We start from the raw sequence: 25,178 nt of genomic DNA, 5'->3' as shown, positions 1-25,178 counted from the left end.
AATAAATAAAAATAGAGCCTTCCTTCAGGTAAAACACCACTGCTTTTTTCCACAAGCACAGCCAAACTCAAAAAAGAATGAAAGCTCCTTTGGGCTACTTTAAGACCACATAAATAAAATAAAAATGACAATTGGGAAGAAGGGAGTAAACCTCGTTTCTCTACATTCCTCACAGTTTAATTAATGTTAAAAGTAGAAAACACATATAGGAGGACACTTCTCTCCAAGCAGCTTCCAACTTGAGTTTTGCAGGTTAGAAAATTCACAGTTTAATGTCATGGTACCTCTGATGCACGTTGGATTTTCAGTAGCAAAATTTGTGGTATGTTCCCCACCTCCACTACATTAACATCTTTTTATATGACTTGCAGTGGCTGCTCGTGCTTCTGGCCGAGAAAAAAAACACACAAAAAAAGACTAATATACCTCCTCTTCAAAGGGAGCTTAGGAGGCATGTTGTCGACATGTTGTAAAAACTCATCAGCCAATCAAACGTGCGTTTAAGGCAGGGGTGGGCAAACTATTCCATAAAGGGCCGCTGTGGGTGCGGGTTTTTGCTGCAACCCATCAAGAGGACACCTTTTCACTAATCTGGTGTGTTATAAGTGCAATCAGTTTATTGCAGTCAGGTGTTTCTTGTTTCCATTGAAACCTCATTGGTTAAAAGCTCTGTGCTGGATCAGTTGGAACAAAGACCAGGACCCACTGCGGCCCTCGAGGACCGGTTTGCCCACCCCTGGTTTAAGGCACCAAAAAAATGGACTGGCACATTCAGCAAGTCAAAAGGGGTAAATGTAAGTCTGAACATAATAAAAATAATTCACATAATAATGGTCAGTTCTTTCCTTTTAACATAGGGGAGGGGTGTACTCACTTTTGTGGTACACTGTATAATATTGCTGACATCCAAATAAATATAATGATTTATTTATTTATTTATTATTTTTATTTTATTTTATTTTTGAGCACTTACCACTCCAATAACAACAAAAAAGTTAATTCTGCCCGAGCTTTTTAAATAAGCAATATTTGACCTGGGTGAGTTTGAACTGTAATGTTCCATAATCAACACTAGAGGCCACTAGAGGATTTGCTTTCTTCCTACTGCTGAGACAGACATTGAATAGAAACACTTTTCAATTAAAAAATGTCATTGTAGGAATACTAATTTACATAGATTTTACATTTACATGATCTAATTATCTGACAAATAAAGCACACAACTTTTAAAACAAGTCATTAAAATCATTAAATACACTTCAGATACATACATTTTTTTTTTTTTTTAAGTGTGCTTATATTCAGTTTATTTCCTAAAATGCTCTAAAATACATGTTTAATAATTTCACCCCTCAAACATTTTAATAATTTGTATTATTTTTGCGTACAACATTTCACCCCTCAAACATTTTAGAGCTCATCATACTTTTCAAACTATGTATAACTTTACAGTAGTTTACAATTTTGGGGAAGAACACTGCTCTCATTTTGGGCCTACTGCATCATTGTAGTATTGCTGAAAGGTCAAAGTGGTTTTTCAGGTGGTACTTAGTGCCATGTCTTGATTTTATTAGAAAATTTAAATTGCAATATTTGAACAAAAATTATATTAACATACACAATAAATACAAACTTGTTAATAATCTCTTATTATCCCGGAATGTAAAAAATAAATATTTGGCTAAATAAATATATTAAATATATCTGAAAAAAAAAGTCTTTGTCAGGGAATAACAAAAATAAATAAACATGTAGCCTTCCTTTAGGTAAAACACTACTGCCTTTGTCGACAAGCATAGTTAAACTCAACCAAAAAAACAAAGGCTCCTTTGGGCTGCTTTCAGACCACATAAATAAAATAAAAATGACAGTTGACTGACACACACAGACTGGGGACCTCTCGTCCTAAGCTTTTGCTCACGTTTTAATGACTCTATAGTTTCCAGCAGAGTTCTCTACATATCTCACAGTTTAATTAACGTTAACAGTAGAAAACACATACAGGAGGATACTTCTCTCCAAGCTGCTTCCTACTCGAGTTTTGCTGGTTAGCAAGTTCACACAGTTTAATGTTATGCCAACTCTGATGCAGGTCAGACTTTCAGTAGCAAAATTAGTGGTGTGTTCCCCACCGCCCGTATTTTCACATTGCTTATAGTGGTTGCTGCTGCTGGCCGGAAAAAAAAAAAAAAAAAAAACTGGCAATGTATATTACCCATTTACCTGAACTCATTATGCAATGATGATAATGATGATGAAACTTTTTTATTTCGAGCATGCACACAAAGAAACAAAAACAGTATAATTCAAGAAAAATAAATGCACTCGTAAGGGTGTAAGAAGAAGAAAACTTATTTTATCCCACCCTTCATCTCTTTGTCCAGCATCCTTACTTCGTGGGATACTCATGTCCACATAATGAAAGCGAAGAAAAGAAAAAGACAAAAACAACTAAACCAATAGACAACCAATTAAAGTTGGCTCGTTTACATAATTTCAATGTACACACCAATTGACAAAAGCAACATTGTCAGCAAATGTCGTTATAGTGTGACCAGACCATATTTTGACACAACAATTTTAATTTTTGGATATATTGACAATGCTTGAAGTCCAGCCCGGGGGCCTAATGCGGCCCGTGGTCAGATTTCATCTGGCCCCCAGCCTCTGTCCTAAAATCAATAACATCTGGCCCGCACACAGACTTAATAAATTGGTCAGCAGTACTGCTACCAGCATATGAAGTAGCTTACACACTAAATGCTGCTCCTCATTTACCCACTAAAAGGCAGTAGCACTCGAAGCAACATTACCCCATGTGACCCTTTACTCCCAATTTTCTAAAATGACGACAATCAACAAAAAAAAAGAAAGTTGACTGTGACGGCCAACGCTTCAAGGATAGGTGGAAATTGGACTATTTCTTCACAAAAATACGCAACAACTGTGTCCGCCTCATTTGCAAAGAGACAGTCACTGTTTTTAAAGAGTTCAATGTGAGGCGATATTACCAAACAAGACACGCTGACATGTACGACAAGATTACAGGGAAGATACGTTGTGAGAAATTGAAGCAACTTGAAGCTAGTTTATTTCACAGTAGTATTTCGCAAGAGCACGAGAGTCGAAAGAGAACGCCACAAAGGCTAGATGTGAGATTGTTGAAATTGTTAATCTAAAAAAATAATAAAGCAAATGTGACGCACAGAATTACTTGCTAAAATTTGCTTAAATATATTGTTCATAGGGCTGTCAAACGATTAAAATTTTTAATCGAGTTAATCACAGCTTAAAAATGAATTAATCGTAATTAATCGAAATTCAAACCGTCTATAAAATATGCCATATTGTACTGTAAATTATTGTTGGAACGGAAAGATAAGACACAAGATGGATACATACATTCAACATACTGTACATAAGTACTGTATTTGTTTATTATAACAATAAATCAACAAGATGGCATTAACATTATTAACATTCTCTTAAAGCGATCCATGGATAGAAAGACTTGTAGTTCTTAAAAGATAAATGTTAGTACAAGTTATAGGAATTTTATATTAAAACCCCTCTTAATGTTTTCGTTTTATTCAAATTTGTAAAATTTTCAATCAAAAAATAAACTAGTAGCTCGCCATTGTTGATGTTAATAATTACACCATGCTCACTCATGGTACTAACCCATAAAATCAGTTGGACCCAAGCGCCAGCAGAGGGCGCCAAACACCAAAAAACAAGTAACAAGCGGACATTACACTGTACTGTCATTTTAATCTGTTTGAGCAGGGCATGTGCGTTAATTGCGTCCAATATTCTAATGTGATTAATTTTTATAAAAAATTACCGGCCGTTAACGCAATAATTTTGACAGCCATATTATGTACTGAGGTAATATATACATATTATATATATGTAGTTCTTAAAAGATAAATGTTAGTACATGTTATAGAAATTCTATATTAAAACCCCTCTTAATGTCTTCGTCTTAATAAAGTTTGTAAAATTTTCAATCCAAAAATAAACTAGTAGCTTGCCATTGTTGGTATCAATAATAATTATGGTGCTGAAGCCTGAAACCCATAAAATCAGTCGCACCCAAGCGCCAGCAGAGGGCGGAAAAACACCAAAAAACACAAGTAACAAGTGGAAATGACACTTTGCTGTCATTTTAATCTGTTTGAGCGGGGCATGTGCGTTAAATGCGTCAAATATTTTACAGTGATTAATTAAAAAAAAAAAAATTAACGCCTGTTAATGCGATAATTTTGACAGCCCTAATTGTTCTACGTAAAAAACGTCAGCCAATGTCGGCCCCCCACATTTTTATGACACCAAATCTGGCCCCCTTTGCAAAAAGTTTGGACACCCCTGACATAGAGAAAACGTTTGCAAGTATTGCGAAATCTGCGTAACATAAAATCTCCAGAGCCTCGCAAACTATGGATACTGCCACGAACCTTAAAAAGGTTTTGTAGATTATATGGCAGTAATTTAGTACTGTATATGCTTTAAAACATTATAGCTGTATGATATTTGACAATAGTTTTGAGTGAGCAAATAAATGATGGGTTTGATCAAGAAATCTGACCTTACGTATGATCCGTACCGCTCGTTTCTACAATGTGACTAATGAATTGATGGTAGATTTATAACTGTTTCCCCACACTTCAATACAATACGTGAAATATGGGAGCACTAGGGAACAGTACAAAGTGCGGAGTGCACTGTCATCAAGATATGATTTCACTTTATGAGTGACAGTCTTTTAAATGTAAAATGTAATGTAATGCAAATAAGGTTGCTTAAAAGTTGGTGGGGACAATTTGAGCATCCTGAAAAGTTGGTTGTGTTATGTCCCTACCGTCCTTATGCAAACCTACGCCCTTGCCTGATACGAATACTTTGATTCAAATGCATGGAAATGCAGGATATTCCTCATGATAAGATGTTTATGTCATTTTGGACGCGCCGCCTATACTGTACTGTACCTGCTTTTTGTTTGGAGTGCAGATTGGAACTCTTGTCATGTGGCTGTAGAGGAAATCCTGTTGGTCGGCGGCAGGAAAAGTGCTCCAATTTGCTTTCTGCTCACTTCCCCCCTGGCAGAGGCCTCACGCTGCACATCCGACACAGCTGGCTTCGCACGGGAAGAATCCCGGAGGCGACCTTGAAAGAACGTGGCCACGATAGCTGCTTCAAAACAACCGAGCAATTGCAGTGTTTTTTCAGGTATATTTACCATTTGATGTATTTATTTATGTTGTCTTTCTCTCATGGCCTCAAGGTTTGAGTTTATTTTAGAGGATAAGTACATGACACACTCAGTACTGTGAGTTGAAAAGCAGTATTATTATAAAGAATGAAGTCATACATTTGTATGCACATACAGTATATAAACCATTTTGTGTTTGGGTGTGAATACGCGCAAATTTCAAAACAAAAGCATATGATTTGACAGCAAATAATAGCAATGAATAGTATCAGTATGGCTACAGTTCAAATACTACATATCAAATTAACACAATATGAGACAAAGCTATTGAGTGAGAGCATTTCACTCAAATCGCATTTAATTGCTGTTGTATTCATAGCCAGTTAGCTAAAAGACAGCAGCTAATCTGCTACTTCAATTTGCCACCAGAGTAGTTTACCACAGTTAACTGATACAATGGTATGAAAAAGTATCTGAACCTTTTGGTATTTCTCAAATTTCTGCATAAAATCGCCATCAAATTTGATCTGGTCCTTGTCAAAATCACACAGATGAAAAAACAATGTCTGCTTTAACTAAAACCACCCAAACATTTATAGGTTTTCATATTTTAATGACGATAGCATGCAAACAATGACAGAAGGGGGGAAAATAAGGAAGTGAACCCTCTGCCTAAGGAGACTTAAAGAGCAATTGAAACTAGGGGCTGTCAAAATTATCGCGTTAACGGGCGCTAATTAATTTTTAAAAATAATCACGTTAAAATATTTGACGCAATTAACGCGCATGCCCCGCTCAAACAGATTAAAACGACAGAACAGTGTCATGTCCACTTGTTACTTGTGTTTTTTGTCTCCCTCTGCTGGCGCTTTGGTGCGACTGATTTTATGGGTTTAAGCACCATAATGTAATGTAATTATTGACATCAACAATGGCAAGCTACTAGTTTATTTTTTTGATTGAAAATTTTACAGATTTTATCAAAACGATAACATTTAGAGGGGTTTTAATATAAATTTTTATCAGGGCTGTCAAAATTATCGCGTTAACGGGCGGTAAATAATCTTTTTAATTAATCACGTTAAAATATTTGACACAATTAACGCACATGCCCCGCTCAAACAGATTAAAATGACAGCACAGTGCAGTGCCAACTTGTTACTTGTTTTTGTGGGAGTTTTGTCGCCCTCTCCTGGCGCTTGGGTGCGACTGATTTTATGGGCTTAAGCACCCATGAGCATTGTGTAATTATTGACATCAACAAAGGAGGGCTACTAGTTTATTTTTTTGATTGAAAATTTTACACATTTTATTAAAATGAAAACATTAAGAGGGGTATTATTATAAAAATTCTATAGCTTGTACTAACATTTATCTTTTAAGAACAACAAGTCTATCCATGGATCGCTTTAACAGAATGTTAATGTTAATGCCATCTTGTGGATTTATTGTTATAATAAACAAATACAGTACTTATGTACAGTATGTTGAATGTATATATCCGTCTTGTGTCTTATCTTTCCATTCCAACAATAATTTACAGATAAATATGGCATATTTGATAGATGGTTTGAATTGCGATTAATTACGATTAATTTTTAAGCTGTGATTAACTCGATCAAAAATTTTAATCATTTGACAGCCCTAATTGAAGCCAATTTTTACCAAACAATTTAAGTCAGGTGTGTGCCCAATCAATGAGGAGTGGTTTAAAGCTTCCCTGCCCACTATAAAAAACACACCTGGTAAGAAATGGCTTGATGAGAAGCATTGTCTGATGTGCATCATGGCTAAGTCAAAAGAGCTGCGATCAAAGATTGTTGATTTGTATAAAGCTGGGAAAGGATACAAAACCATCTCTAAAAGTCTGGATGTTCATCAGTCGACAGTCAGAGAAGTTGTCTACAAATGAAGAGAGTTTGGCACTGCTGCTTCTCTCCCAAGGAGTGGCCGTCCACCAAAGATGACGCCAAGAGTCCAACGCAGAATACTCAGTGAGGTAAAAAAGAACCCTAGAGTGTCTGCTAAAGACTTACAGAAATCACTGGCACAGTCCAATATCTCTGTGCGCACATCAACTATATGTAAAACTATAGCCAAGAATGGTGTTCATGGGAGGACTCCACGGAGGAAGCCACTGTTGTCTAAAAAAACATTGTTGCTCGTTTAATGTTCACGAACAGGCACTTGGACACTCCTCAGAAGTTTTGGCAAAATATTTTGTGGACTGATGAAACCAAAGTTGAATTTTTTTGGAGTAAGACACAATGTCATGAGTGGAAGAAAAATGTAACAGCTCAGCAACATCAACACGTCATCCCCACCGTGAAGCATGGTGGAGGGAGCATCATAATTTGGGACAGTTTGCTACCTCAGGGCCTGGACAACTTGCAATCATTAATGGAAGAATGAATTCAAAAGTTTATCAGAATGTTTTGCAGGAAAACATGTGTCAGACAGTTGAAGCTAAAAAGAGGATGGATAATGAAACAAGACAATGATCCATAACACCGTGAATCAACCTCAGAATGGTTTCAGAAGAACAAAATACACATTCTGGAGTGGCAAAGTCAAAGTCCAGACTTGAACCCCATTGACATGCTGTGGCATGACCTAAAGACAGTGATTCATGCCAAACATCCCAGGAGTCTGACTGAACTACAGCAGTTTTGCAGAGAAGAATGGCCCAAGATTAGTCCCGATCGATGTGCCAGACTGATCTGCAGCTACAGGAAGCGTCTGGTTGAAGTTATTGCTGCCAAAGGGGGGCCGCAAAACATTAAATGTGATGGTTCACTTACTTATTTTTCCACCTTCTGTCATTGTTTGCATACCATCCTCATTAAAACATGATTACCTATAAATGTTTGAGTGGTTTTAGTTAAAGCAGACACTGTGTTTTCATCTATGTGATTTTGACAAAGATCACATTTGATGGTGATTTTATGCAGAAATGTCAGAAATTCCAAAAGGTTCAGATACTTTTTCATACCATTGTACGTAAAGAGTAAAGTTGAACCATTTAAATTCACCATTCATGGGAATAGGCGACCAAACAAACATCAACACAGACGTAAAAACAACAAGAATGGGCAGTTTTTCTGGCACTAACCTGGAAAGCTGGTGGGAAGATGTCATTTGCACCGTCGACAGGATGATTGGCCCACGCACCGTAATTTTGATGTTGCCTGCATTCACGTGTTGTTGGAGTAATCCCCCGGCGGGGGCGCCCCACTGTTTGAGAAGTACTGGTTTAGGCTCACCTAAGTGACTGCATTTATTTTAATTTTTAATTTAATTTTATTTCGATTATTTCAGTCATTTTTGTTATTCATTTATTTTAACATTATACTAAGTTCCAAATTGCTAAAGTGTTTTGAAAAACAAAAATCCTGTTCAATGGAAAAATTCTTGTTTGTTTGTTTGTTTGTTTTTTTGACCCAGATATCTCAAAGTAGCACATTTTAGATCTGTAATTGCATTACCGTGTTACCATGAAACCGTTATATTTTGGTTTTAGGTTATCATACCGTCAGTATCTCATTACGGCACATGCCTGCTTGGGAACTCAGATCTCACTCGAACATTCAGTGGGGCAAATAAGTATTTAGTCAACCCCTAATTGTGCAAGTTCTCCCACTTGAAAATATTAGAGAGGCCTGTAATTGTCAACATGGGTAAACCTCAACCATGAGAGACAGAATGTGAAAAAAAAAAACAGAAAATCACATTGTTTGATTTTTAAAGAATTTATGTGCAAATCATGGTGGAAAATAAGTATTTGGTCAATACCAAAAGTTCATCTCAATACGTTGTTATTAGGGCTGTCAAACGATTAAAATTTTTAATCGAGTTAATTACAGCTTAAAAATTAATTAATCGTAATTAATCGCAATTAATCGCAATTCAAACCATCTATAAAATATGCCATATTTTTCTGTAAATTATTGTTGGAATGGAAAGATAAGACAAGATGGATATATACATTCAACATACGGTACATAAGGACTGTATTTGTTTATTATAACAATAAATCAACAAGATGGCATTAACATTATTAACATTCTGTTAAAGTGATCCATGGATAGAAAGACTTGTAGTTCTTAAAAGATGAATATTAGTAAAAGTTATAGAAATGTTATATTAAAACGCCTCTTAATGTTTTCGTTTTAATAAAATTTGTAAAATTTTCAATCAAAAAATAAACTAGTAGCCCTATTCTGTCCTCAATGTGTGTGAGTACACAAATTGACAGACAGTGAACATAAGTTCCAAAAAGAAATCAGACGGTGTGTCAAAGTTGCATGGGTTTTACTGAAGTCATCTCTTTTTGACAGGAGCACGTTTCTTGTATTTTTGTAAAACTGAAAATAACAAGGCAATGTTTCAATAACTTGCATAAATCACAAAATAACATAAAATGTACACACACGTGTCCATTTGAGCAGTAGCACTAGCCAATTAGCTCACAAGCATCTAACAATGTAACTGCATTTCACCATATATGTGAACAAATTCAAATACACATCATCAATAACTATCTAATACTCATGAATATAAACAAAGGAGGAATATAACTCACAAGCGATGCATGTATTAGACACAAACAGTGTGATGGGGCTATGAGAACGAGATGATGAGAACTGCCACTGAATACTGGATGCGGACGTTAGCTGGTCTGAATAGCACTGTCTATTAGTGTGAGTTCGCGTCGACATATAATTACGTCAGAAAAGCGCGCCAAAACCCAAATAATCAGCTGCACTGAATCGCCAGCAGAGGGCGACATTACGCCAAATAACATATGCAAGTCACACCCAAGCGCCAGCAGAGGGCGGAAAAACTCCATAAAACACAATTAACAAGTTGGCCTTTCACTGTACTGACATTTAAATCTGTCTGAGCGGGCCTAATGCGTTAATTGCGTCAAATATTTTAACGTGATTAATTAAAAAAATTAATTAACGCCCGTTAACGCGATAATTTTGACAGCCCTAGTTGTTATGTACCCTTTGTTGGCAATAATGGAGACCAAACGTTTTCTGTAACTCTTCACAAGCTTTTCACACACTGTGGCTGGTATTTTGGCCCATTCCTCCATGCTGATCTCCTCTAGAGCAGTGATGTTTTGGGGCTGTCGTTGAGCAACACGGACTTTCAACTCCCTCCACAGATTTTCTATGGGGTTGAGATCTGGAGACCGGCTTGGCCACTCCAGGACCTTGAAATGCTTCTTACGAAGCCACTCCTTTGTTGCCCTAGCTGTGTGTTTGGGATCATTGTCATGCTGAAAGACCAAGCCACATCTCATCTTCAATGCCCTTAGTGATGGAAGGAGATTTTCACTCAAACTCTTTCGATACATGGCCCCATTCATTCTTGCCTTTACACAGATCAGTCGTCCTGGTCCCTTTGCAGAAAAACAGCCCCAAAGCATGATGTTTCCACGCCCACGCTTCACAGTGGGTATGGTGCAATTGAGTATTGTTTCTCCTCTAAACACGAGAACCTGTGCTTCTACCAACAAGTTCTATTTTGGTTTCATCTGACCAAAACACATTCTCCCAGTCCTCTTCTGGATCATCCAAATGCTCTCTAGTGAACTGCAGACGGGCCTGGACGTGTACTATCTTCAGCATGGGGACACGTCTGGCCGTGCAGGGTTTGAGTCCCTGGCGGCGCATTGTGTTACTGATAGTAGCCTTTGTTACTGTGGTCCCAGCTCTCTGTAGGTCACTCACTAGGTCCCCCCATGTGGTTCTGGGATTTTTGCTCACTGTTCTTGTTATCATTTTGACGCCACGGGGTGAGATCGAGGGAGATTATCAGTGGTCTTATCAGTGGTCTTGTAAGTCTTCCATTTTCTAATAATTGCTCCCACAGTTGATTTCTTTACACCAAGCGAAGAAAAAAGTTTGGCCTCCGTTATTGCCAACAAAGGGTACATAACAAAGTATTGAGATGAACTTTTGGTATTGACCAAATACAAGTAAATTCTTTAAAAATCAAGCAATGTGATTTTGCCCCCCCCCCCCCCCCCACACACACACACACACACACACATTCTGTCTCTCATGGTTGACGTTTACCCATGTTGACAATTACAGGCCTCTCTAATCTTTTCAAGTAGGAGAACTTGCACAATTAGTGGTTGACTGAATACCTATTTGCCCCATTGTAGCATATCTCCTGAAAGTGCTTCGCGAAGTGTAAACTCTCATGCCTATCATAGCCAAAGCTATGTGCATAAATTACCATATTAAAGAGGCCTGTGCAGATTGTGTATATGGAGTGAATAGAGTAATATGACCACATTAAATAGGCACATTCTATAGATTATGCTATGTAGATTTAAGACTCCAAAGTTGTTTTTATTTTTTTTATTTTTTTATTTTTTACCAGTGAAATTTATACTGGGGCACATGCACAAGTAAAATATGTCTGGCGACACCCATGGTGCCAATTTTGATTTTGAATACTGATCATTTAAAAACAAAGTCACTTTTTACAGAAACATGTATTTTGGTTTGATTTGTTTTAGTTTTCATCCATTCATTCATTCATTTTCCATGCAGCTTTTTCCTCACGAGGGTCGCAGAGGTGCTGGAGCCTATCCCAGCTAACTACGGGCAGTAGGCAGGGTACACCCTGAACTGGTTGCCAGCCAATCGCAGGGCATTGTTTTAGTTTAAAGTACAATTTATAACTTTTTTTTTTATAGATAAGTGCTAAAAATTTTTTTTTTTTTTTTTTAATCACTCGCTCGTCAGTGCCCCAGTATTCTATTCGGTCTAGTGACGCCCCTGCACCACGATTGAAAGAAATGATGCTACAGCGGTTGTTTCATTGTTTTCAACTGTCGTACGTTAGGACCCAGCGACTTAAGGTCTTCCCTTCCTCCCTCACTGGTGCTCCATGCATTCATTGATTTGACAGTTCGACGTCAGCTGGAGCAAACGGATGGAGTTCTACTCGAGCTCGTTCAAGTTTGATTCGAAGTTCGAACAACTTTAGAAAAACCGCGATGCTCAAACGACTGGACTCGTTTTGTTGCTAGTTTACGTCTAGCTAGCCGAACCATTTAAAAATAGTTGGGTTTACTTCAACACAACTGAAGCGAAGAAGACAACGACATGTCCCTCAGCAGGAGTATCGAATTCGAACACTTCGAGGAACGCGAGAGCAAGCCGAACCGGACCCCGAGAGGTCCGGGCTCCCACGCCGGGGGAGGCGGCTCCTCCCGGGGCGCTGGAGCGACGCCCAGCCCGGCGCATAGCGCTCACTGCAGCTTCTACCGGACTCGAACTTTGCAGTCGCTGACGTCGGAGAAAAAAGCTAGGAAAGTACGTTTTTACCGAAATGGAGATAAATACTTCAAGGGGCTTGTTTACGCTGTGTCAGCCGACCGTTTCCGTTCCATGGACGCGCTGCTCATGGAGCTCACGCGCTCCTTGTCGGATAACGTCAACCTGCCGCAGGGGGTTCGGACTTTGTACGCCCTGGATGGGGGAAGGAAGATCAGCAGCCTGGACGACCTAGTGGAGGGTAAGCTGATCATAACGTGAGAGAAAACAAGCATACGTCACAATAAACAATGACATGGAGATTGACAACTTGGATGGAATGCCCCACACCCAATTAGAACTGTAGTTTTCCGTCAGGCGTCCAATCATTTGAACTTAAAAGTGCGTATGACACCAAAAAGCATGTTTATTTCAAATTTCACGCTGTGTTTTATGCTCCTGAATGAAATGGACTGCTTGGATGTGTGTGGAAGCGATCGTTTTATTTATTCAATTTTTGAATCCCGCGCCATGAAAATGAGTGACTTCCGGCTTCAGTCTCGGGTTTAGGATAGGGTGACCTAACGTCCTCTTTTGCCCGGACAAGTCCTACTTTCACGTAGTATCCTCGTCGTCCGGGCGGGTTTTATAAATTCATAAAAATGTCCGGTTTTTATGAATTTTGATGGGACCAATTTGAAGAGAATCCCTCCAGCCGCTGGGTGGCAGCACCTGCCTGCGATGACATGGCTCCTCGTAGTAGGGAGGGAAGGAGTAGTTCTTCTTGTTTTTGTTGGCCGTTTAGTTTACCCCTAGCATGAGGCATTACCGCCAGCTTCTGGGTTGACGATTTGTCCAAATGCCTGAAATTTTTTTTTACGATAAATACGTATGCAATGGCAACTGTTGACTTCTGTCGGAGCTTTGACCGTAAAATCCCGTTTGGTGTCGCATTGTTGTTTCAAACAGCATTTTTCCATCCAGAGTGAGGGGGCACACTTTAAATATATTAAAGTGATATAGGCATCTTTGAGTGAACTTCGATTAAAATTCAAGTATCTTGAGGCCGGGCTGAGTGTCCTCTTTTTTGGAAATCAAAATATGGTCACCCTAGTTTAGGACGAATGCGAATGTGACGTCACCCGGGTCAGCGTTTCACAATACAGCATTGCTTTATAGCATGCAGATGGACTGCGGATTCATCTGATTTTGCGGATTAATTTTTTTTTTTTTTTGCATCACGCCAGCCAAATGTGCTGCAGGGTTTTGTTGCTGCACCAGGGAGAGGCGTGTGAGCCTTTTTGGGTTTTAAAGGTTCCCGTTCACCCCGAGATTGGTCAAAACAAGTCAGCTGTGGGACCATTTGACTTATGAGGAAGTGAGTAAACATCGTGTTTTGTATTGTGTCAAATATTGGGATCATTGCATACGGTTTAATACGGTGTTACAGGAAATCTTCCATTTCTTGGCATTTTCTCTTATGGAATAGCATTGATTTCTAAGAATAGATTGTCAAGTTTCATGTGAAAGTTTTCTTTTTCTGGCCATTTTGAGAGTTTAATCAAACCCACAAAGGTGATGCTCCAGATACCCAACTAGCTCAAAGGAAGATCTGTTTTATAGCTTCTCTAACCACCTAAACTGTTTTTAAATGTGCCAACATAATTGCACAAGGTTTTCTAATCATCTATTATCCTTCTAAGGCAACTAGCAGGCACAATGTACCATTAGAACACTGGAGTGATGTTTGCTGTAAATGGGCCTCTTTAAAAAAATACATAGATATTGCATTAAAACAGGACGTTTCCAGCTAGAATAGTCATTTACCACATTAATAATGTATAGAGTGTTTTTCTGATTAGTTTAATGTTATTTCCATTGAAAAAAACCTGCTTTTCTTTCAAAAAGGAGGAAATCTGTAAGTGACCCCAAACTTTTGAACGGTAGTGTATATCGATCGCTTCCACACACATCCAAACGGTCCATTTCATTCAGATACCGCGTGTAATATGAAATAGACATGCTATTTTGTGTCACAGGCACTTTAAGTAGATATGTTCACGTACATTTTGGTGAAGATTGATTGCCATTTTTTGCTGTAATGTCACGTTGCAATATGATAGCATAGCATGAGAACTAAGTGATGAATCAAATGCTATTCAGTTTTGTCTTGGTTGTTTTAGTTCAGTAATCCCACCCAGTTGTCAGTGAATTGCTCTCTGTTGGGTTCCAACACAAACGATCCACCGACAAGCCTCCATTGGAGAAAACTGCTGAGGCGTGTGAAAAATGCCAACTCCAGCGACAGGAATGAGGACAAGTGCTTGCTAAGTTGGCCTATCGTCTCTCTTTTTGAACTCTTTAATGTCTTTTTTTATTACAGTCCAGAGGTTTCACTACTAAAATCCCAACCATAAAAGCAAGTTCAGCTTGTAAAATCGATGAAAACTTTGTAATTGAGAAAGCACCGGACTGGTGGAGGATGAAATGCACTGGGGAAATAACATTTTAGTGTCAAACTAATTAAGTTTCGAACGGAATTATGAGCAATTAAAGCAGCAAGACTGTACCCTTGCCATGCTCAGCTCACATTAAGATTCTCTCAAAATGGCTGCTTGAAACCAAAATCCCCAAATTCCTGTTTAAAACTGGAATTACAAGTATAATTGGGCTGCACGTTTATTCGATCAATCACCAAATTTTTGTCCGGAAACGGAATTTGGCTCGGGAGAAGAAGATTGGGTATTGAGATATACAGCTAGTCCAGGAGTTACGAACAAGTTCCGTTCCTACGCTAGTGAACCTTTTTAAGTACCCCAAAATAACCATCCAAAAAGTCCAAAAGTATTGTGTTTTGTTTAATGATGGAGGATGGACTGCCCTCTGGTGGCAGCGTTGGGTCTGGCTGTACTGTCGCCTTGTTTGACTGAGACTTAGTCGTCTGCAGTGTTGTTAATAACGGCGTTACAATATAACGGCGTTATTTTTTTCAGTAGTGGGTAATCTAATTAATTACTTTTCTCATCTTGGCAACGCCGTTACCGTTACTGAGGACGGAAAGGCATGCGTTACTATGCGTTACGATATTGGTCGAAAAGTCAGAGGGAGACGGACTCACCGAGACGACAGAGCAGAGCAGGAGTGGGGAGGAGGCAAGAAAGTTGTGACGCCGAGCAAACTCGATGCTAGGTAGCTCCAATAATACATGTTGTAGCCGATAGCCTACAAACTACGCCCGCATGTTATGGTAGATATGGTAGACATGGTAGATATCACATGTACTGTATATAGATATAACTAGATGCAAAATGACAGAGATGGCACTAAATGCGTTACTAGACAGCCGCCAACTTAAAGCAGTAGACTTTTTAGGACGGCTCTGTTGTAGAGAACCTTCCTAGCGAACCTAAGTAACTTTTTATCTAAAATACTTCTTAATCGGCAAAACCTTACTTGAATCTATCTTTAAATGATGAAACAGTTTTAAAACTTTCATATGTCGAAAGTAGAGAGAAGGGAACTAATGCAATAATGGGAGCAATTTTAACAACTTTTAACATTTGATTCAGGGTATAGGGTAAATTGTACCAAAAACCTTCACAAAAATCTTCACATAGTGTGGCCAATGTTTTTTTTTTTTTTTTTGAGGGGGGAAAAAAAAAAGTAATTATCACCAATTACTTTGCCAAGTAACTAATTACTCTTACATTCAGGTAATTGAGTTACTAACGCAATTACTTTTTGGGAGAAGTAATTTGTAACTATAATTAATTACTTTTTTTTCAGTAAGATTAACAACACTGGTCGTCTGACATGGATAAAGGATAGCTGCGCTCTGGTTTGGCCGACATAAGGCTGTAAGTTGTTTCTGCTAATACAGTGTATCACAAAAGTGAGTACACCTCTCACATTTCTGCAGATATTTAAGTATATCTTTTCATGGGACAACGCTGACAAAATGATACTTTGACTCAATGAAAAGTAGTCTGTGTGCAGCTTATATAATAGTTAATTTATTTCCCCCTCAAAATAACTCAAAATATAGCCATTAATATCGAAACCCCGGCAACAAAAGTGAGTACCCTTAGTGTAAGTTGTCAATATTAACATACAGTGCGTACAACATGTCAACTGTCAATATTTTGTATGGCCATCCACTGTTATCCAGAAGTGCCTTTACTCTCCTGGGCATGGAGTTGACCAGAGCTTCACAGGTTGCCACTGGAATACTCTTCCACTCCTCCATGACGACGTTGCCGGATATTTGAGACTTTGCGCACCTCCACCTTCCGCTTGAGGATCCCCCAAAGATGTTCTATTGTGTTCAAGTCTGGAGACATGCTTGTTCAGTCCATCACCTTTACCCTCTTCAGTAAAGCAGTGGTCATTTTGGAGGTATGTTTGGGGTCATTGTCATCCTGGGACACTGCCCTGCGACCCAGTTTCTGGAGGGAGGGGATCATGCTCTGCTGCAGTATTTCACAGCACATGTTGGAGTTCATGTTTCTTTCAATGGAATGTAGCTCTCCAACACCTGCAGCACTCATACAGCCCAGGGCCATGACGTTCCCACCACCATGCTTGACTGTAGGCATGACACACTTATCTTTGTACTCCTCAGCTGGTCGACGCCACACATGCTCGAGACCATCGGAACCAAACAAATTTTTTTATTTTTTATTTGTTTATTATTATTATTTTTTAAACCTTTCCTGTTCAGCTGTTTGACACAGAGAATGGAAGTCTAAGTGCCCGGATAGTCTGAACAGTTTTAATGTTTCACATTGAGAGTCTGACATACTCCCATTGTGATCATTCAAAATACCTTTTTATTATGACAAAACAGCGAACAGGAAGGGATTATGGGGGGACAGAAGAAAAGAAATACAAAAGAAGAAAGAAAAGAAACACATACACAAACAACACAAGAAATACATTGAACAACTAGACTAGTTACTAATATGCTGGTGCTATCGTCAGCGAGATGTAATTCCGGTTTACACCATATGGGGGCCTATTGGCCAGTGAAAGAGGGAGATGGGGGTGGGGGTGTCTATAAGCCTATAAGCCAAGTGATTGAAAGGGGTAGAGTGTACACAAATCAGTTCTGTGATCTAGAACCCAGTAATTGTGTGAATCTCTTATGAGTGTAAGCCCGTTGGCGACCAACCCCACGCCGCCACATCGCCAATCCCGGCACCGGGACCCCCAACCCAAGCATGCCCTACCACATCCAGCAGCACGCAAGCCCCACCGGGCGCGCGACAGCCGCGCAGACGGGCGGAGAAGCCGCGCGTGCGCCAACCCAGGGCCACGGCCCCCACCCAGCCAGCCCGGGGAGGGAGGGCGGGCGGGGGGCCGGGGCGCAGCCCATCCCTCCTCCCGCAGCCCAGCAAAGGAGCCGTCCCCCCCTCCGGGACCCCAGGGTGGTCCCCCGGGCCACCTGCGCACCCATCAACCAGCCTTCAGGGATGGCCGGAGGGGACGCGTCACCAACCCCACGCCTACCCCCACCCCCGCCCGCCCACCCGGGCCACGAGCCACAGCCGCAGCCCCCCAACCGGCACAGCACGCCACGGGACCCCCAGCGGCCCACCAAGCCCCAGGCAAGGCAGGGTCCCCCCGCCGGTGCAGGCGACACCCCGCTGATACACCGGCGCCCAGCCAGCGACCCGCGACGGAGCGCAGGGCGGATGCCCAGCCAGAGAAGAGAGGGGGAGGCGGAGGCAGGTGAACGCCCAGGAACAGCCACGGGGCGATGCAAGATCGGAGCCCCGACCCCCCAACCCACTCTCTCGGCCGGCAGCCCAGGCAGAAGTGAGGCCACACCCCAGGAGCCACGCCATATGGAAAAAGTGTGGGACCCACCTACCACCCTATTACTGTGGCTGCCAGGTTCCCGACTGGCGGCCATCACCCAGCACCGTGATGTGTGGGGAGGGAACCAAGCAAATTAATCTTCGTCTCATCGGACCATAGGACATGGTTCCAATAATCCATGTGCTTTGTTGACATGTCGTCAGCAAACTGTTTGCGGGCTTTCTTGTGTACCATCTTTCGAAGAGGCTTCCTCCTGGGGTGACAGCCGTGCACACCAATTTGATGTAGAGTGTGGTGTATGGTCTGAGCACTAACAGGCTAACCCCCCACCTCTTCAATCTCTGCAGCACTGCTGACAGCGCTCCTGCGACGATCTTTCAAAGAATGCATTTGGATGCGACGCTCAGCACGTGCGCTCAGCTTCTTTGGACGACCAACCCGAGGCCTGTTCTGAGTGGACCCTGCTCTTTTAAAACACTGGATGATCTTAGCAACTGGGCTGCAGCTCAGTTTCAGGGTGTTGGCAATCTTCTTGTAGCCTTGGCCATCTTCATGTACCGCAACAATACGTCTTTTAAAATTCTCAGAGAGTTCTTTGCCATATGGTGCCACGTTGGAACTTTCAGTGACCACTATGAGAGTGTGAGAGCTGCACTACAAATTTGAACACATCTGCTCCCTATGCACACCTGGACCTAGTAACACTAGCGAGTCACATGACCTTTTGGAGGGAAAATTACAAGCAGTACTCAATTTGGACATACAGTATAGGGATGTAGTTTCTATGGGGTGTACTCACATTTGTTGCCAGGGGTTTAGATATTAATGGCTATATTTTGAGTTATTTTGAGGGGAAAATAAATGAACTCTATTATATAAGCTGCACACAGACTACTTTTCATCGTGTCAAACTGTCATTTTGTCAGAGTTGTCCCATGAAAATATATACTTAAATATCTGCAGAAATGCGAGGGGTTTACTCACTTTTGTGATGCACCGTATATGTTTGTATATGCATTTGTGATTAAGTTTACAGCTACAGTTTGTGGAGTTACTTGTGAGTGATTTGCTATGAGAATTGTAAATATGTTAGCATTTGTATCATTTAAACTAGCGGACTTTTGTTAGGAAAGGGAGGCTGACTGAAGAGTGTGACCATATTCTAGGACTGTCCTACCAATTCATGAGTTAAATGCTAGCTGCTGAGTCGTACGGTTCCAACTTCCAAGTCAGTTAGTGAACAGTTTATTGCTGACAGAAGTTTGGAATCAATATTTAAAATTTTAATGCCTGAAAGGCAGGGTTTTAAGTAAAGAACAATTGACTCCTGGACTAAAATCAGGTTGTCACGTCGCTTTTTTTTTCGGTAGTACCTCGTGTTTCAAACCAATTTGTGCATCCCATCTGCTTTTGACCGCATCTGTCGTCCATATTAGGACATAAGTCCATTTCCCCTTAGGTGGGCGTCACATCCCTTAGCTGCACCTGACATCCTTGCACCCCATGGGAACAGACTTGTCACTAGTCCTTACAGAAGAGTGTGACCATATTCTAGGACGGTCCTACTGATTCATCAGTTAAATGCTAGCTGCTGAGTCGTCCCCTGTCCCCTTCTGTGGCCTAGCTGTATAATTAGCAAGCTGAATGAAGTCAAGTATCAAGGGAGACCTTGTGACAATGGCCTTGTTAAAAGCTCTTTTCTTGGCACGCATCAGCAAATATGCTGGTCTGGATTTCATAGACTCTCTTTAGATGTGGGTTTCAAAGGATTAAACTGCTTTCCCCACGCACATCACCTGATCAGCGTCAGATTGATCGGATGTGCCGGTGTAGGTACGCAAACTGTCCGGGTGCCCAAACAGTTCGGGGGCCTGCGTATCACATGATTCAAGCTATATATTTGGCTGTGGAGTTGTAATGTGCTCATGTAAAGGTGCCTACTTAAAAATGCGTTGTGATTGTATCTGACCACACAAGCGCAACTAGTAGCTACATGCTAATACATGCTTTTATTACGCGATTTGTTAATAATTGGATCTTTTTAAAAGGGAAATCTGCAACCATAGCTGGTACCGTTACCTTGGCAAGGTATAATGTCACATGAAAAGTGCCTGGTTCGAGAAGGGTCCAGATGCGGCATATAGTACAAGCCAACCGCACCCCAACTCTGCTTTCAACAACCAATCAGATCAATTGTTTGTCATCTGCCAACCATGCCCACTGCTTTCAACGACCAATCAGATCAAGCATTCGTCATCCACCAACCATGCCCACTGCTTTCAACGACCAATCAGATCAAGCGTTTGTCAGCTGCCAACAGCGCCACCTGCTTTCAATGATCCTAACCGTTATATGTAGGAATGAATAGATATTTTGATTATGGGGGACATGCCCATATACATGTTACACCTTTTAGTTAACAACCTGATGACCCATGATTCACTCTAAACATAACTAAACGGGTTTGAGCCCTAAACTTAGCTAGTCTTTCCTATAAAAAGTAAGTTATGTATATCTTAAACTAGACCTTGGAATATTATGATTTATATAATCCCATCGAACATTTAACTAATCTCCCAGTTCGAGTGGCGTTCCAATAATATTTTTCCTGGCCAGAAGTTGGGAAAACACCGACTTCCCACCTTCCTCGAATGCGACATGCTTATGATAACGTGATCGAGAGCCGCTTCCGTAGCTGAGTACAACTGCGCATGCCCAAAACTTGAGGAACCTAGGAAAAGGTCATGTTTTTAGCATTTAGCCTTCACCACGAACTACACGTTGAAACAATTTCCCCAATACGTGGAAACAAGGTTGGCACTACGTTAAAAAGAGGTTAGCGATACGTTAAAACGAGGTTAGCAATACGTCGAAATGAGGTTAGCAATACGTTGAAACGAGGATAGCAATAGGTTGAAACGAGTTTTCAATAGGTTGAAACGAGTTTTCAATAGGTTGAATCGAATTGTCAATATGTTGAAACGAATTGTCAATATGTTGAAACGAGTTGTCAATATGTTGAAACGAGTTGTCAATACGTTAAAATGAGGTCATCAATACGTTAAAATGAGGTCATCAATACGTTAAAATGACGTCAGCAATACGTTAAAATGACGTCAGCAAAACGTTAAAACGAGGTTAGCAATACCTTAAAACGAGGTAAGCAATACGTTAAAATGACGTCAGCAAAACGTTAAAACGAGGTTAGCAATACCTTAAAACGAGGTAAGCAATACCTTAAAACGAGGTAAGCAATATGTTAAAATGAGGTTAGCAATGGGTTGAAACGAGGTCAGCAATAGGTTGAAACGAGTTGTCAATACGTTGAAACGTGGTTAGCAATACGTTGAAACGTGGTTAGCAATAGGTTTAAATGAGGTTAACAATAGGTTGAAACGAGTTGTCAATATGTTAAAACGAGGTTAGCAATACGTTGAAACGAGGTTAGCAATACGTTAAAATGTGGTAAGCAATACGTTGAAACGAGGGTAGCAATACGTTGAAACGATGTTAGCAATACGTTAAAACGTGGTTAGCAATACATTAAACTTGGTTAGCAATAGGTTGAAGCGAGTTGTCAATACGTTAAAATGAGAAAGCTCTGCTAGAAACTGGCAGCTCTGCACTTCCATATCTTTCCCCTCATCACTGTCTTTGGTTGTCTTTTTCCATGGTTAATGTTCACTTGTAAGCACAAATGCTTTGGGTGCACTTCGATGCAAAATTAGACATCAGGGATGACGCAAGAGTAGGGTAGATAGATGGATTCTGTTGAGGTGAGATGCTCGTATGTGCCCTACCGGGACGCATCGCTCGTAAGGCGAGGTGCTCATGTCATGTATTCATTTGAGGGCTGCAGCGGGTGCTGAATGTGGATCCAACAAAACAGGATGACACATTTTCACCAATCTGGTGTCTTACAAGTGTAATCAGTTGACTGCAGTCAGGTGCTGCTTATTTTAGCAGAAGCTTCATTGTTTAAACTGCCTGTGCTCGATTGGTTGGAACAAAAACCAGGGCACACATCGGACACTTGAGGACCGGTCTGGACACCCCTGCCTTACACCATTGACGTCATTTTAGTGCCGTATTGCTACAACACAAGTGTTAGACGTCTGTGTTTGTTCTGAGGGGGAAACATTTGCGTGTCCACTCCCCGAATGGAATGCTGGCAGATAAATCTTGCGTTGGGTGAAAGCCAGCCACAGCTCAGCAGTGCAGAGACGAGGTCTTTTGTTCACGTAGTGGTTTGATACTTGGCTTTTTAATGAGGAACATGTTAATGCTTGGTGATCTCCTGATTTGGGAATCTTTTGTTTGTTCGTTAGATTTGTCATCTGGCAAAGTTGATTAGCCTTTTAGGGCGCTTTCACACTCGCACTGTGAGGTCCGTCTTAAACCGACCTAACAGTTCTTTTTCTCAGATAGTCCGCTTCATTTTGTAAATGTGAATGCGCACCCGAACTCGAGTCCGGACCAAACAAACGAACTCTGGTCCGCTAAAAATTGGTCTCGGTCTGCTTTAAGCGCACCCTGCTTCGTTCGTGAATGCAACCAGAGCATGGTGCGCTATTGCTACTTTATGTGCAGTGTTACAGTGTGGAGCTGTGATTCTCCAAACTGTGACGGTACACGCAGGGCATCCTTGGAATCGGAAGTACAGCGCGCATGCTATTCAAAATCAACAATCCCAAGATGGCAGACGAACCATTGCCAAATTTTATTGTGCTGTGCTAAGCAGTTGCATTTGATACACAGAATTGGGTCTAATGTGGCGTCCCTCTGACCCAGAAACCTCGCGTCAAAGACAGGCGTAACCCAACCGAACAGACCGATCAGGCGGATGCTCGGGGCGCCAGGTGGCAGAGGACCGAGCAGGACGAATGAGTGGATGGCCAGGCTGGGGACGAGGATGAGAAGCGCGACGAGCAGTGCCGCCCAGTCGAATCCAGAGACAAGAGCGACAGGCGCGGGGGTCGGAATTGCCCAGCCGTGGCTGGGGACGCGGGCGACTGGTGGAACGAACCCCGTCGACCAGACGTAGCAGGAGTGACTGAAACTGCGGAACCGGAGTTGAAACGACATCCTCGTCGACTAGAGATGGCAAAACAGGAGAGACGTCGGCGGTGGTGTTCGCAGGCGCTGGCAAAGGACCGACACCGGAGACTTCCGGAGGCGCAGGCACTGGAGCGAGGCCAGCGGCGGCATCCATAGACGCTGGCACGGAGCGATGTTAGTGGAGGTGTGAGACGAAGGCACAGGTTCTTATCTTCAGCGTTGTCAGGAAGACCAAGACCGAACATGGTGATGTCTGGTCAAAGGACACGGGCGGGAGCAGGAGCGGGTGTCGTCTGGCGGACCAGGAAAGGACGTGACGCCGTCGAGCAGCGCCGGAGCCAAAGCGCCTGAGATGAACCAGGAACGTTGAGCTGTGGCGTTATGGTCACTGGGACGGGAGCATGACTGCAAGGAACCGGGGCGGAAGTGCCGTCGTTGATGACAGGAACCTCGGACAGTAGGGCTTTCGTGACGGGCACCTCGGCCATCGTTGAAGTCATGAATGCGCATGATGGTTCAGAGCCTGAGAAGATGCGCCTTGAGCCCCGCACACTTGTCCACGGAAAGACAACAAAACCCTGAGCTCTGACCGCCGTCAAGTACACGAGCGTAGACACCTTGTGGCATCATCAATAATACCCAGTTCGCAGCATTTTGCCATTTCGTTTAAAGTTCGTAAAATGCCTTGTAGACTTCGGCGAGGCAGATGTCAGGGTCACCACTGTTGCAGATGATGTTAGTGAGTCTGGGTTGGCAAAACGAGTCTGGATGTCGTGTGTCAGCTGCACATGTTTCTAGTCCCTCTGACCCGGAAGCCCCATGTCAAAGATTTCCCCTCCGGAACACAACCTCTCCCACATTAGTTCCGTGGGTGAATTATGTTGAGGGGAGGTACTGGTCACTACAGTGTTTTAGTCGAGCTTGGAACGAATTAAGTGATTTACATTCAAAATGTGATATACCGTATTGGCCCGAATATAAGACGGTGTTTTTTGCATTGAAATAACACTGAAAAAGATGGGGTCGTCTTATATTCATGGTCTAGACATTATACCCATTCACGACGCTAGATGGCGGCAGATATCATTGAAGCGATGTTCTGTCATGAAACAGCTTAGCTACTCTCCCCATTCACGACGCTAGATGGCGCCAGATATCATTGAAGCGATGTTCTCTCATGACAGAACTCAGCTACTCTCAAGTTTAACCAGTTTGCATTATTTTATTGCAATGTTTTTCCTTATTCAAATTTGTTTCAAGACTACAGTTAGTTAGACTTTGATGGTTAATGCAGTTATTGCAATTTTGTTGTTTTATCACAATAGATTGGCTTATTTACATTTCAAAAAACCAGAAGCCATTCATTTACGAATGTGATTGCACTTTAGTTTACATATTTATATGTTCCGATATTAAGATTTGAATGAGGCAAAATAACATGCTTTCTCTCGCAAATATATTGTTATAATCATTTGTTTCGGATGTACTGTAATTATTTTCTGTATAAAAAATTAGGGCTGTCAAACGATTAAAATTTTTAATCGAGTTAATTTCAGCTTAAAAATTAATTAATCGTAATTAATCTCAATTCAAACCATCTATTAAATATGCCATATTTTTATGTAAATTATTGTTGGAATGGAAAGATAAGACACAAGATGGATATATACATTCAACATACGGTACATAAGTACTGTATTTGTTTATTATAACAATAAATCAACAAGATGGCATTAACATTATTAACATTCTGTTAAAGCAATCCATGGATAGAAAGACTTGTAGTTCTTAAAAGATAAATGTTA

General features: G+C 41.1%; 1 protein-coding gene across 2 annotated transcripts in view; it reads left to right on the top strand.

Moving 5' to 3' along the window:
• The first annotated feature begins 12,103 nt into the window (after window positions 1-12,103).
• dclk2a (doublecortin-like kinase 2a) overlaps window positions 12,104-25,178 on the top strand; it is a 52,011-nt gene continuing 38,936 nt past the window's right edge. The window contains exon 1 of one of the 2 annotated variants that reach the window (XM_057844100.1): window positions 12,104-12,757. In XM_057844100.1, the coding sequence (XP_057700083.1) occupies window positions 12,346-12,757 (412 nt within the window). In that variant the 5' untranslated portion in view covers window positions 12,104-12,345. The remainder of the gene's footprint in view (window positions 12,758-25,178) is intronic. The other variant, XM_057844099.1, reaches the window with a different exon arrangement.

Source organism: Corythoichthys intestinalis, chromosome 8, assembly GCF_030265065.1.
Source record: "Corythoichthys intestinalis isolate RoL2023-P3 chromosome 8, ASM3026506v1, whole genome shotgun sequence".
NCBI lineage: Eukaryota > Metazoa > Chordata > Actinopteri > Syngnathiformes > Syngnathidae > Corythoichthys > Corythoichthys intestinalis.
This window is presented reverse-complemented; position numbering and strand designations above follow the sequence as displayed.